Source organism: Phycodurus eques, chromosome 10, assembly GCF_024500275.1.
Source record: "Phycodurus eques isolate BA_2022a chromosome 10, UOR_Pequ_1.1, whole genome shotgun sequence".
NCBI lineage: Eukaryota > Metazoa > Chordata > Actinopteri > Syngnathiformes > Syngnathidae > Phycodurus > Phycodurus eques.
In genome coordinates, this window is record NC_084534.1 from 375,672 (window position 1) to 391,431 (window position 15,760).

Here is a 15,760-nt window from a genome sequence, read left to right on the forward strand (position 1 = left end):
GCGTCGGTTTTTGAAGCTGTGACTGTCGCCTCATTCCACCCTGTCTGGATCTCTGCTCGATTCTTGAATCTTCTCTGTTTGATAAGCCCACAGTCATCTGGTGGATCTTCTCCTGCCACATGTTGTTCTTCCACTAGACTTTCCATTGATATGCTTGGCCACGAACTTTTGTGGCTTAGCCGCCCTACGGAGGGTATCGATGATGGTCTTCTGGCCAGTTGTCAAGTCTGCAGTCTTCCCCATATTGGGCCCAACTGAGACAATTGAACCAAACTGAAGCAATTGAACGACACCTGGGGAAACCTGTGCAGGTGCTTTGAGTTTAGTAGACGATTAATGCGTGACACTCAAGTTTCAAACATTTACGGCCTGCAAAATTTGGGCGGATTTCTTCACAGTATTCTACTTTTTGGAATTCATGAGTTGGAAGTCCAAATTATGTCAATAAATAAATACTTGAAATCGATTCAGTTGTGGGCCTTGAATCGATAATCGATGAAAGTTTCAAGTTTTTGGATGGGATTATGGATATTCCGAAGTTTTGAGAAAAGAAACCCTTGCTCGTGTTTATTGTCTGCTCGGTTGCCCGTCCACCAATACTGCCGGTTACGTGCCCGAATCGAAACTTTGCAGCAGGTTCTCGCTCGTGCATGCTGTTTTAACCCCCCCCCCCCCCAAAAAAATAAATAACTGAGTGGTACTATGTTTCAAACCTTTATTGAAAGAAAAAGGCAGCATATAGAATACCTCAGCAATTAGCTGCACTGAAAGGTCTGAGGGACTGAAAATACATTTGAAAAAAGGATGAAAAGGCTCAGCAAAAAAAAAAAAAGTGTGCAGAAACACGAGCTAGTGCATTTGGAGTCATTGACCAGTCGCACAATCTTTGGTAGGGGGGGGGGGGGGGGGGGAACTCTTCCACATTATACTTTTGATCCTTGACCAAGTTCCCAAATAAATGTAAGCAATATGAGCAACTTTCACAAGAATCAAATACATCAACGTCACCGCTCCCGGAACATACAATCATTAAATACTATTAACAGCAAAAGAAGGGGGTGGGGGGCCAGCATCGCATGCCACTTTTACACACTCCATGCTAAATTCAGACCATCCGTGCTCCCTGAACCATTTCGTCAATAAAAAGGCCCCCGCAGTTTGGCGAGCATTAAGCCAAACCTTAACTTCCCGAAGCTTAGAAGGCACCGTCGGTGTGAAGTTCAACTTGTTGGCCCACGCGCCTCCAGACCACCGAAAACGACCCGTTTGGCTTTCTGTTGAAGAGTATGCATCTGTAACATTTCGACTGATACAATTCACGGAATTTCCTCAATTCAATTCCCAAAGACGATCCGTTAAGACGGAACGGTCGGGAGTCATTATTGGCCGAGAGTTACGGCTGGGACCAAGTCATGTGAACTTGCAGGTATGCTTGCGTTTAAGTGTGCCGGAGTGTTCAAGAAAGAGGAGAGCGAGAGAGAATGGAGGGCAGGGAAGATGGATCTTTGAGAGAGGAGAGGTCATACATTTTTTTTTTTTTTTTTTTTTTTTTACACGTACCCACAAAAAGCAGGAGATGCGAGGTTTTTTCTTTTATTCAGAACAATCGAGGCAATACAAATCTTCTCCGTCAGGATGAGCTCTTGGAGCTCAAGGTCGCCAAATGTCAGCGTTCGACCGCGGGTACAAACGCTTTCCCCGTTGATCTTCACAGTCGCCACGTAGAACAGGAACACTCGCGTCAAGCGGCGGCGCCAGGTCGAGACGCAAGTCTGCGGACACACGCAAGTACATTTGTTTTTAATCACAACAAGCGCGAGACTTGAAGCTTTTATATGACGGTATAGTTCTTTCGAAAAGAATCGGATCGCGACAGGCGTTTCGTTGGTTGATCTGTGAAACACTTTGTCAATGTCGGACAATAACGCGTCTTCTTGACAATGACAATGACCGAGAACGTGCCCGAAGCGGCGAGTTTTGGTATCGTGTCGTCTACGCGTTGAAAAGCATCCAAAAATATCCGGCGCTTTTTGGGACAATTCCATCATTGAGTCACGGGGCCGGGGGCGCCGTGGCGCACCGTCCGTCCGGGAGGCTACGTTGAAAGGTCGTGAGAAATTGACAAGTGGTAAGCACATACATACAGTAGAAGGGCTATGACCCAGGTGCCCCTTCGTGAGGACATGAACTAATGACTCGCGAATCACATTTGAATTGTGATGCCTTGTACTCAAAAATAATCATAATCATAATAATAAAGCCATGTATGATGTCATAGTGCAACGAAGGAAAGATCTAATGTGCTTATTTGAAAACCATCTATATTACAAAAGCTACGAAACGTTAAGAATCCGCTAGAAAAATAATTCTCGACCAGAAAACTGCGCGTTGTTCAGCTTTTACCCGCAAGACGGCAATGTCGAGCCTCTTGCGGCTGAACGTAAAAGGCGTGCGCGCGCGCGTTACAATGTGCGTGCAGCGGAACCCTTCTGATCCAGTGTTCATTTTTTGGGGATTGAATTTGAGGTTTGGACCGACCACCTACTCGTTCGTAGCTCTTAATACATTCTGCATGTACAACAACCAACAGTCAAGTCACATCACGTAGATGCCACTACTTTATATTAGTCGGTAGCACTTCATCTCTTTTGACAAATTCAGCAGGTTCTGAATTGTACGCGCCATGAATCGGCGTGGCGTTTAGACTCCGAAGTAACGGATCCCGTCCCGGTTTCCCTGAACCTTCCTCTTCTCTGACGTCACTTGGACTCGTCAGCATTCATTTCACAGTCACACGGGGTTTTATTACAATCTGTGCAAAAAATCTCGGTCCTTGAACCGAATTGTATTCACTCTCTGTCTACATGAGCAAAATACATTTGTTGGAACAAATCACAACCATGATATGAATTAATTGCTGATTATTATTGATTACTTTTTTCCAATCCCTGCTGACGCCAAGATACCATCACGGAGCCACTCGAAGATCGAATCGACTGATCTTTCGAATCGCTTCGTCACGCAAGCTCGCGGATACCGCCGCGACGACCCGCTTAAAAGACCGAGGGCTGACTCGTCCACACGCACCGGAGCGCCGCTACCCAGCTCCCCCGAAACCCGTATTCAAGTCCTCTCCTCCATTGACAAGAAGCTATCGCTTTTCGATCGATCCATTACGCCATTAGATTAAGGAGCTCAACGCCATCTCGGAGTTCACGCGCCGACACGTCAAGACGGCTAAAAGAAGACCATGCCGACCTTCAGTCCGCCACGGAAGCGATAACAACGGAGGTAGACGTTCTCAAGACAGAAAACCGACAAAATCGAAAGCAAGCAAGCACGCGGAATAACCTCGTCTTCGCACCTGGCACTGATAACGCTGCTTTGCTTAGGCTAGTTATTGAATTCACAGTCACCGTCAGACATTCATTTACACACCTACGGAGTTGGTGTATGCAACTGGGAAGTGTCATTGCTAGATCCCTTTGAATGAGAAAACCAGTCCAAATGGACAGAATTACCGGTGCATTTGGAGGCCTCGGCGCTGTTGTTTACGTTCTTCTGTTTTTGTTTTGTTTTGTGGTCATGACAACAAAAGACGAGGCCTAACCAAGATCAATTGAAAATTGAAGTCCCTGAAATGTACCATTATGAGTCGTAACTGTCTGAGGATCTCGTCCCCACGTAGAGGTTTGGTCTGGGACCTAAGGTGATCGGGGAATCACTGTTGGAATGGCGGTGCTCAGTAAATGTGAACATTTTGTCCTTGATTTCTTTTTTGAAGCATTACTATTCATTTGTGCAATTGTGAGGTCATTGCCATGAATGCAATTGTCCTAACAATCGATTGAAGCGGCTTAAATAATACAGCACAAGACGCTAAATACGAAACGATCACTAAAACAACGTATTATATCATGAATATAGATAGATGAACAAAGATACATTATTTCTTGTAAATAAATTCTGTGGGGGCAATGAAGTAAAACGTGACAATTTCCCACGGCACACTGGTTGGGAATCACCGCTTTCAATCAAATAAACAACAGCCCGTTCTTGTATTGTTGAAAAGTTAAAAAAAAACGTGAATATTTGAACATGTGTATTATTTGAATGTATGAGCAGATTGCAAGTCCATTTATAAACGGCATCTTATCTCAATCTCACTATTTGTGTATACTGACAATAAAAAGGTATTCCATTATAGGACCAGTTTAATATATACTATGATAACAAAAACTGTTTTCCCTCCAGGAAAGGGGGACGCCAAAAGACTTTTTTTTTTTTTTTTTTTTTAGTTTGAACCGGCTTACTTTAACCAGGATCCCTCGCTGCATTGAGGCCGTGGTCTGTTTTGCGCGGGTGTAAATCCACGCTGGCTGGTAACATGAGCTTCTACGAAGCCAGCTAGGTAGCTTAGCTGCTAGTTAGCGGAAGCCGGCTAGCTCACGTCAATCAGCTGCCGCGATGCGTTGAATGAATCGTGCGTAGCTTTATCGAATTCGTCTGCCGTGGTTACGGTCGTGAACGCCCGCGGACCTCCTCGGCCGTGGCAAATCGGGCGCCTCCTTCCGCGCAGGCGATCGTCGCTGGGGAGATGGCCACGTGCTTACGTGATTCATGATAAACTACGGGACTCGGAAGCTACTGTACAACTGCACATATGCGCAGGAGCAGTCAGTCAAAATGGCGGCCGTAAAACAAGTAAATGTGGAGGAGGGTCAGCATCGTGTAATAGTATGTTATTCGTTTTCATTCAAATACGAAAATTCTGAATCGGTGGTCGTTTTTTTTGTTTGCCCCACTCCTGAAAGAACTCAAATGACCACCAATTCGTTCGTAGTACTACTATATTCGGACCAATTATGCATCATAAAAAAAAAAAAAAAAAAAAAAGGACAAAGAAGTAATGGGGGACTCTTCACCTGAGAAATGATCAGAATGAGAGTCATGCAGGACACATAACCTTGTCCATTCTTGTCTGGAGCTCGAAAGCATCTGGTCGGTCCTGAGGGTTGACAGCAAGCATGTCCAGCAGCAGCTTCCTCACTCCGTCGGACATGCATGACCTGCGTTTCTGGGGGATGTTCAGTACCATCTTTGGATTCTCTAGCAGCGCCTCACCCACTGGTACAATGTCTGCTCCCTGTCTCACATACGTTCCAAGGAGCTCTCGCTTGGACTCGGCATCAATAAAAGTAATTCTCTCCAACATGGCCCAAATGATGATGCCTAGGGCAAATATGTCAGCCTTGGCTGTATAATGACCTTCCCAGACTTCGGGAGCCATGTAGAAGTCTGAGCCACATGCTGATGACAACCAAAACTTGTTGACGTTGACGTTTTTGTTTTTGTCCTCACCTTCTTTGCCCTCGATAACATTTCCAAAACCTGCACAAACTTTGCTCAGGCCAAAATCTGCAACCTTGAGGACAGGAGTCCCCGATCTCTCAGAGATGAGGATATTGTCCGGTTTCAGGTCTCTGTGTACAATCTTGTTCTCGTGCAAGAAAGCCACAGCGCTGGTAAGCTGTAGCATAAAGCTGTTGTTGGTTTGCGAGTCAGGCCGCCGAGACAGGATGAACTGGTTGAGGTCACCCCCTTCGCAGAACTCCATGACAAACCACAAGTAACAGGGCTCTTCTGGGGGCGTCAGCACTCTCTCACCTGCAACACACAAACGGCATTTGTTCAAGCACGGTGATTTTATTGCAATGAAATCTTACCAGAGCAGATGATGTGATCAGATTATGCATTTTGGTTTGGACTTGGCGAAGGAGGCTATCAGCCATTGCAAACGTTATGATCATGAGAGTCCTCATTTTAGGTTAAAGTGCCCTGACAGCCATCCTGCTAATCAGAAGACCACCCTGCAAAGCTGCTGTAGGCAGCCTCTCCTCTTCCAAGGATGCAAACAACTCTTGGTATTTCCAAATTTATTTTGGTTCTTAGGTTTATTAAGTTCATTAATGTACACACAGCGCCCCATATTGACAGGAAAAAAAAGGAATTGTTGAAATCTTTGTAGATTTATTAAAAAAGAAAAACTGAACTATCACACAGCCATAAGTATTCAGACCCTTTGCTCAGTATTTAGTGCAAGCACCCTTTTGAGCTAATTTTTGAGCCGTGAGTCTTTTTGGGAATGATGCAGCAAGTTTTTCACACCTGGATTTGGGGATCCTCTGCCATTCCTCCTCGCAGATCCTCTCCAGTTCTGGTCAGGTGGGACGGTAAACGTTGGTGGACAGCCATTTTCAGGTCTCTCCAGAGATGCTCAATTGGGTTCAAGTCTGGGGCATTCAAGAAATGTCACAGAGTCGTTCTGAAGCCACTCCTTTGTTATTTTAGCTGTGTGCCTAGGGTCATTGTCTTGTTGGAAGGTGAACCTTCGGCCCAGTCTGAGGTCCTGAGCAATCTGGAGAAGGCTTTCGTCCAGGATATCGCTTTACTTGGCCGCATTGACCTTTCCTTCGATTGCAACCAGTCTCTCTGTGCCTGCAGCTGAAAAACACCCCCACAGCATGATGCACCCACCATCATGCTTCACACTGTTGGGACTGTATTGGACAGGTGATGAGCAGCGCCTGGTTTTCTCCACACACAGAACTTTTTGGCCTTAATTCTAAGCGCTATCTTGGTCTCATCACACCATAGAATCATATTTCTCACCATCTTTGAGTCCTTCAGGTGTTTTTTTTTTTAGCAAACTCCATGCGGGATTTCATGTGTCTTGCACTGAGAAGAGGCTTCCGTCGGGCCACTCTGCCACAAAGCCCCGACTGGTGGAGGGCTGCAGTGATGGTTGACTTTCTAGAACTTTCTCCCATCTCCCGACTGAATTTCTGGAACTCAGCCACAGTGATCTTTGGTTTCTTCTTTACCTCTCTCACCGAGGCTCTTCTCCCCCGTTTGCTCAATTTGGCCAGACGGCTCGAGTTCTGGTCGTCCCAAACGTCTTCCATTTAAGGATTATGGAGGCCACTGTGCTCTTAGGAACCTTAAGTGCAGCAGAAATGTCTTTGTAACCTTGGCCAGATCTGTGCCTTGCCACAATTTTCTCTGAGCTCTACAGGCAGTTCCTTTGACCTCATGATTCTCATTTGCTCAGACATGCACTGTGAGCTGTAAGGTCTTATATCTTATATAGACAGACAGGTGTGTGGCTTTCCTAATCAAGTCCAATCAGTATAATCAAACAGAGCTGAAGGTGTAGAACCATCTCAAGGGTGATCAGAAGAAATGGACAGCACCCGAGTTAAATATACAAGTGTCACGGCAAAGGGTCTGAATACTTAAAGCTGTGTGATATTTCAGTTTTTCTTTTTTAATCTGCAAAAATTTCAACAATTCTGTTTTTTTTCTGTCAATATGGGGTGCTGTGTGTACATTGAGGGGAAAATGAACTTAAATGATTTTAGCAAATGGCTGCAATATAACAAAGAGGGAAAAATTTAAGGAGGTCTGAATACTTTCAGTGGAACCTCAATAAAAAGGGACCCCCGATATAACTGATATCGGATAAAACGGACCATTGGGACTGAACAATATGTCCACACAGGCAGAGAATAGGACTGATGCATTTCCGGGTCACAGATACAGCAGCTATAATAAGTATTTAACACGTCACCATTTTTCTCACCAGATGTTGGGAAACAACAACAGTAATCCATACAAAGAAAGTAGAACAAATAAGCTAATAAATATAGAATAATGGTAAATGACACAGGGAAAAAGTATTGAACACGCCAACTGGTATTTGTTTTAATACTTTGTACAAACGCCTGTTTGCAAATACAGCTTCAAGACGCCTCCTATATGGAGAAACTAGTCGCATGCATTGCTCTGGTGTGATTTTGGCCCATTCCTCCACACAAGCAGTCTTCAAATCTTGAAGGTTCCGTGGGCTTCTTTTATGGACCTTGAGTTTCAGTTCTTTTCATTGATTTTCGATTGGATTCAAGTCAGGTGATTGGTTGGGCCATTCTAGCAGCTTTATTATTATTTTTTTTTTTTCTTTGAAACCAATTGAGAGTTTCCTTGGCGGTATGTTTTGGATCATTATCCTGCTGAAATGTCCACCCTCGTTTCATTTTCATCATCCTCGTAGATGGCAGCAGATTTTTGTCAAAAAAAATGTCTCTGTAGATTTGGCCATTCCTGCTTCCTTCAATAATGAAGTTTACAGTACCATTTGCTGAAAAAGCAGCCCCACGCTATCATATTCCCACTTCCGAACTTCACTGTTGGTATGGTGTTTTAAGGGTGAGGCGCAGTGCCGTTTCTCCTCCAAACGTGGTGTGCATTATGGCATCCAAAGTGTTGAGAAAAAAAAAAAAAAAAAAAAAGAAAAGCTCTCATCATACCAGACTATATTCTTCCACTATTTTGTTTTCCAGCAATGGGGTCTTGCGTGGTCAGCGTGTGTACAGGCCATGGCAGCAGAGCGCATTACACACCGTTTTCCTTGTGACAACAGTACCTACTAATTCCGGGTCTTTTTGAAGCTCTCCCCAGGTGGTCCTTGGCTCTTGGACAACTCTTCTGATGATTCTTTGCACTCCTCTGTCACAAATCTCACAAGTAGCGCCTGTTCTAGGCAAATTTATAGTGGTATGATTGGCTTTCCAGTTATGTATTATGGCCCCAACTGTGCTCACTGGAACATTCAGAAGCTTAGATATGCGCCCGGAACCAATGCCATCGTTATGTTTTGCAACAATTAGTTTGCGATGGTCTTGAGACAGCTCTTTGCGCTTACCCATCATGAGATGCGTCTTGACTCACACCTTGGAGACTTTTTTGTAGGCCATCAATTAGGGCCGAACCAGCTGAAATTCATTGGCACTGACAAGGGGCTGTATTATTGATAGATTTTAGGTGTTGTCTTGGTTTCCATGCCTTTTTGCACTTCCCTTTCTTCATGTGTTCAATACTTTTCCCTGTGTCATTTCACATTTCTACATACAGCTTAGTTTCTGAGCTTATTTGTATGTATGGATTACTTGGGTTGTCCCCAACATCTGGTGAAATTTCATGTCAATAGCACCTTTGGAAGCACAACAGGAAAATTACATGCCACTCGATGCAAGTGCTGGCTTCCCAAAGGCAGCCAGTTTAAAAGAGAAACAGACAGAATGGAGAATGGACGGTGCCGTTTTGATTATATATTCACTTGAGAATTTATTCATTTTGAATAACATTTACAAAGAAAACCGCGTTGTCAAATTCATCCCGACGGCCAGTGAGGCTAATGGAGGAGCTCGCTAGCATATACCCTACGGCCGCACCGCACTTTCCCGTCGCCGATCACCCACTCTTTTTCTGATTTAAACAGCTGCTAAACTTGTCACCGGGAATACAAAAACGTAAATAAATAAATAGAAAGAAAGATTCCGGTCATGACGTTACAATCGTCATAGGTCACTAGTAACTGTATCGGAATACATCTCTAAAGTCACCCTCCCAACACTGGAAAACTTTGCGCTTCCACAAGCACAACTACCGCTAAAGAAAAGAAATCTGCACAACACACTCAGAAAGCCCTCGTCGAGTCATTTAGCAAACACGTACCGTACGCCAAAGCAAGTCAATGTTGGCAAGACAAAGAACGCCATCAACTATATTTCTTTCTGCAGTGCTCTATTCAAATTTGTATGAAAGTGTGTGCTGTAGTGACAAACAAAAAATCTATTTGGTTTAACATTTTATGAGGTTAGGTTTACCTTTTTACATCATCCTTTTTTTTTTTTTTTTGTTACAAACTGTTAACTGGAATACTATTGCGCAACCCTGATTTGGCATTTTCTCCTGTACACAGCCTGGACATAAAGTTAATTGTTTGCCGAAGCAAAATCATGCATTGTAAAAATCCATTGAACATGGGTAGAAGGGTTATCCAGAATTTTGAGGTCAACTATTGGGGTGCAAATATACGAGAAATTACGGTAAAATTACCATACAAGTCTTGTGCAATGTTTGGAATTTGATGTACAATGCACTTTACAAAATAAGAGCTGTTGTTTCGAAACGCTGTATATCATTAAATGTACTTGGAAGCAAGTCAAGATTTAACACTTTTTGTTTTTAGGACATTAAAACATCGTAATTGTAAACTAAAATAAAGATTTTTTTTTTTTTTTTGCCCATATCGCCCAACCCGAGCGTGGCATAACCCCAACGGGCAAACAGACGTGGAGCAGGAAAAGGACAACTCTGATTGGCTGTTGTCACGCACATTCCCGCCATGTTGGATTGAGGGAATACGCACACAGCTGAGAATCGGGATCGACGGGAAATATATAATCGTCCCCGCCTGCTACTGTTAAGCCTCAGATGCGCCAATTTACCGGATATCTAAGGGACTACAGTTTATACTATTGCAAATGGACACTAGAGAAGCTAAGGCTCATTCACCCATGAGTCTCCCGATGTCAAGCGAACGATTCAGGACAATGTACGCTATGCTCTTCGCTTGAGTGAGGTGACATCACATCACGTACAAATCGTGATGTGACACAAAAAAAAAAAGTTGCTACGGTGAAGGCATTACCTGTTCATTTTGGCGATCGGGATAGGTCAGGTGTGTTTGGAAGTTCTGAATGAGCTGAATGTTTTGTATGTGGAATGGAAATATTTTGTTGAATGCGTCATTGGGAATGGAATGTTTGGTTGTAAAATGTGGAATTGTAGGAAGTGTGTGTAAAATTGAAATAAGAAAAATACAACCCCAATTCCAATGAAGTTGGGACGTTGTGTTAAACAAATAAAAACAGAATACAATAATTTGCAAATCATGTTCAACCTATATTTAATTGAATACACTACAAAGACAAGATATTTAATGTTCAAACTGATAAACGACTGTTTTTAGCAAATAGTCATGAACTTAGAATTTTATGGCTGCAACACGTTCCAAAAAAGCTGCGACAGCGGGCAAAAAAAGGGTTCAATAAACGTTTGGGAACTGAGGACACTCATTGTTGAAGCTCTGTAGGGGGAATTCTTTCCCATTCTTGCTCGATGTACAGCTTCAGCGGTTCAACAGTCCAGGGTCTCCGTTGTCGTATTTTACGCTTCATAATGTGCCATAAATTTTCAACAGGTCCGGACTGCAGGCAGGCCAGTCTCGTACCAGCACTCTTAAACTACAAAGTCACGCTGTTGTAACGTGCAGAATGTGGTTTGGCATTGTCTTTCTGAAATAAGCGGGGGCGTCCGTGAAAAAGACGTCGCTTGGATGGCAGCGCATGTTTCTCCACAACCTGTATGTACCTTTCAGCATGAATGGTGCCTTCACAGATGTGCAAGTTACCCATGCTATTGGCACTAACACGGCCCCATACCATCACAGATGCTGGCTCTTGAACTTTGCGTCCATAACAGTCCGGATGGTTCTTTTTCCTCTTTGGCCCGGAGGACACGATGTCCACAATTTCCAAAAACAATTTGAAATGTGGACTCGTCGGACCACAGAACACTTTTCATCAGTCCATCTTAGATGAGCTCGGGCCCGGAGAAGCAGGCGGCGTTTCTGGGTGTTGTTGATAAATGGCTTTTGCATAGTAGAGTTTCAAGTTGCACTTACGGATGCAGCGACGAACTGTATTTACTGACATTGGTTTTCTAAAGTGTTCCTGAGCCCATGCGGTGATATCCTTTACACATTGAGGTCAGTTTTAAGATGCAGTGCCGCCCGAGGGATCGAAGGTCACGGGCATTCAATGTCGGTTTTCGGCCTTGCCGCTGACATGCAGTGATCTCTCCAGATTCTCAGAACCTTTTGATGATATTATGGAGCGTAGATGACGAAATTCCTCAATTCCTTGCAATTGTACGTTGAGGAACATTGTCCTGTTCGACTATTTTCTCACGCACTTGTTCACAAAGAGGTGAACCTCGCCCCATGTTTGCTTGTGAATGACTGAGCAATTCAGAGAAGCAATCATGGCCCCCACCTGTTCCCAATGAGCCTGTTCACCTGTGGGATGTTCCTAACAGGTGTTTGATGAGCGTTCCTCAACTTTCTGTCTTTTTTGCCCGCTGTCGCAGCTTTTTTGGAGCATGTTGCAGCCATAAAATTCTAAGTTAATGATTATTTGCAAAAAAACAAAGTTGATCAGTTTGAACATTAAATATCTTGCGTTTGTTGTGTATTCAATTAAATATAGGTTGAACACGATTGGCAAATCATTGTATTCTGTTTTTATTTATGTTTAGCACAACGTCCCAACTTCATTGGAATTGGGGTTGTACAAGCTCGGAAGGCTTGACTTTTTGGAATATGTTGAAGTTGGAATGGTGTGAATTGGATGAAAAATGCGGAAGTATAAGCCCAATTCCAATGAAGTTTCTCCAGGTTAAATGGAGTCCACCTGTGGTAAGATTGGTTAATTGAACATGATTTGGAAAAGCACACACCTGCTTCTGTAAAGATTCCACAGTCGACAGTGCATATCAGTGCACAACAAATCCTACGTAAATTCATTGTCTGTAGACCTCAGAGACAAGACACAGATCTGGAGAAGGGTACAGAAAAATATCTGCTGCTTTGAAGGTCCCTTTGAGCGGCGCCCTCCCTCATCCTTCACTGGAAGACATTTGGAAAAGCCAGGACGCTTCCTAAAGTTCATCTATCGTGAACGACTGGGGTTAGGAAAAGCATAAGGAGGTGTTACTCGTGGCGGTGACCAAGAACCTGGCGGTCATTCTATGAGAGCTCCAGTATCCCTTTGTGGGAAGGAAAACCCTCTCTCCGGCAATACGCCAACCTGCGACGCCGAGCACACCCCAAAAAAAAAAAAAAAATATATATATATATATATATATATATATATAAAAAGGGGTCGCTTTAGGACAACTCTGTGAATGTGCCCGAGTGGCCCAGCCACAGCGCATACTTGAATGCTATTGAACATATCCGAGGAGGTCCCAAAAGTCACTGTGCACGAGTTATGGCTGAAAAGTGAGACCATAAAATACGACAAGCGCGAAGAAATTCATATCTTCCGGATACACTCGACAAAGTGTTTTGAATTGACAGTCCGGTCATGGAATTCAAAATCTCGATTGCATTTCATCCCACTGACGGTGCTCATTTCAACTGCTATTCCCAAAATGTTCCTGGGTTTGAACGGTTTGAACGCATTCTTCCACAGGGCAACTGTACGAATACCGCACGCCCAATTGGATGCTTTTATGCGTCTAATTGTCCCTCACAGGACGAATAAACTCCTCATCCAGTCCGGATCAACGACTGCTTTATTGGCAAAGACGAACGCGTCGATGAAGCGAACAAACACCTTTGGGTACACAGCTGACTCCATTTTAGCTCATCAGCCCACCCCCCCCTCCCCCTCCCCCTCCCCCTCCCCCAGCAAAGCCGTGTCATGGCGAAAATTGGCCTTCATGTGCCCTGCCCGCCTCGAGACAACTTCGTCACGCGCTTCCGTTGCCGTTGCCATTGCTGCGCGACGTTCCCCGCATGTCGCCACCGCGCGTGAAATGAAAGAGACGGACGGCGTCCATATTGTTCGCCATGCGCGTCCACCGGCCCCAAGGTGACTCAGCGCGCTGGCCGACGTTAGCGGACGAACCTGACCTTTGAGAGAGGTTTCCACGAGCCGCAGATACTGTCTCGACCGCTTGTTCCCGTGGCTCATTTTTTGGCCCATCCCGTTCCTTTGGAGCACACACTCTTCGAGTTGGACGACGTTTCGGTGGCGTTTCTCCAAACTCGTTAGCGCCCAGAACTCCTGGAGGGCGAGCTCGACGTTTTCCGGCGCGTCGCACCGGAGCTTCTTCACGGCAACTCTGGCACCAGACCTGCGGGCGAGCGCTTCGTACACCACGCCGTACGTGCCCCTGCCGACCTCGCGGAGCAGGCTGTACCGCGGCGCCATGACCTTTCTCTCCAAGTCGCCCTGCTTGAAGAAGCCGATGTCCTCCTCCGTGTCGTTGGCGTCGCTCAGGCATCGCAGCACAGCGGCCTCGTCGCCTCGCGAGCCTGCTGCTAGCTTGCGGCAGGCTCGCGCGCTCCTCGTGCGTCTCCGCCAGCGGTCGCCAACCGTGCTCATCGCGAATCCGTTGACTCGAACATCGCGGAGTAATTTGGCCGCACGGCTTCGCCGAGGCCGCTTTCGCACGCGACTATTTCTTATCAGCCGGGTTTTCGGCAGCGCTAAGAGGAAACAAAGTGGCCCGGTGGGGCGGGACACGACAGTCAACGGCAGCACTTCCGCCTTGGAGCCTATCAGAATAAAAGCCTGAGCGTTTGAAGTCCGATCAGTGACGAGTTGCCTCGTGATTCGCTTCTTTGAACGATGGCAATTCACACATTACCATGACCGCCTATATTTGTACATCGCTATTCTTGATATTCATGACAATAATCAACAATATGATGAGATTTTTGTTCGTTTGATTGTTTTAATTCATAAAAAAAAAAAAGGAACAGATTCTACCGATGTTATTTTGGAGTAACGAAGATGGTCGGGGGCAAATGTATCAGTCTAAAAGTATACATTTCACTTCGAAAATGGAGTGGAGAAAAAGCGAAGGTTGCCAGAGATAAAATTGACCAAGGTGAAAATTGTACTTAACTATAGTAATGAAGTATTTGTATTGTTACACGACAAGACTCAAAACAAATAAACTACCAAATTAAGCTGGAGCCTGTTGTAACATCGCCTGACATTACATTTGTATTATAAGCTTCACCAAAACCATACGTAAGCGTATTCAAGTACTATATTGTGCTTTGTCCCTTTCACTTTTAGGAGAGCGCACGCATTATCCTTGATAATCGGAGGAATTCTTGAGTTTCATTCTTCATCGAGATCTTAATCGATGGCACCGCTTCATTTTCACGCTTGCACTCGCAAATATTTGGAGCCTTCCACCCGCGGGATTCAAAGATGGTTTCGTCCAGTGTTCTCGTCAAGTTTGCTCGTTCCCGTGAGCGTTTTTCGTCTAAACTCGCGAGGACGCCTATTTCCGACAACTTCGTCATGTTATTCACCTTTACCGACATCAATTCTTTATTATTATTTTTTTCAATGTAACGATCGAACTGACTTGCATGAAGCGACATGGACTTAAACTATATGGAAGTAAAACTAATTGTGTACAAATCTCGATGAAAACATATTTCAAAGGTTCTCGAACCTCAACCGAACGAGGAAAATGAGCTAAAAATAAATAAATAAATAATACTTAAAAAAAAAACAACAACAAAGTAAAATAACAATAATAAAGTGGCGCCACGTAAACCCCGTTCATGATTGCTGAAGCTCTGACTGTCAGTCACGTGACGCCTGGAGGTCTGTGAAGCTCAACTCGACACTGCCACATGCTGGTTGTGGCCAAACTCCACTGTGCACTTTGAGTGGCTTTTCTGGTCGCGAAGAAAGACGACATGTCACACACTCTCATGAAATATATGAGACAGTCTGTAAAACGTCAGTAAGTGCAGTACATGTGTGATAAAACGCATATTGTTGGCGATGTAACGAGGAAACGGGAAAGGCACTCGGTCCTGATGACATTCCATTTTCTGAGCCGCTTCTCCTCACTATGGTCGCGGGCGTGCTGGAGCCCATCCCAGCTATCGTCGGGCAGGAGGCGGGGTACAACCCTGAACCGGTCGCCAGCCCATCGCAGGGCACACACAAACAAGCAACCATTCGCACTCACAGTGCACACCGACGTGGCAATTTAAGAGTCTTAGTGTGGTCAGGATGAATCAAGATGGCGGCTACCC

The 15,760-nt window shown here is 44.8% G+C and overlaps 1 protein-coding gene across 1 annotated transcript; it reads right to left on the reverse strand.

Annotated features, from left to right (window-relative positions):
• Window positions 1-701: 701 nt before the first annotated feature.
• LOC133408821 (serine/threonine-protein kinase 35-like) lies at window positions 702-14,246 on the reverse strand. Its single transcript, XM_061688077.1, has 3 exons — window positions 13,601-14,246; window positions 4,926-5,667; window positions 702-1,772 (listed from the first exon to the last, which is right to left on the reverse strand). Exons 1-2 carry the CDS (start codon window positions 14,073-14,075, stop codon window positions 4,949-4,951), a joined length of 1,194 nt encoding a protein of 397 aa, XP_061544061.1. The 5' UTR covers window positions 14,076-14,246; the 3' UTR covers window positions 702-1,772; window positions 4,926-4,948.
• Between the last annotated feature and the right edge of the window lie 1,514 nt (window positions 14,247-15,760).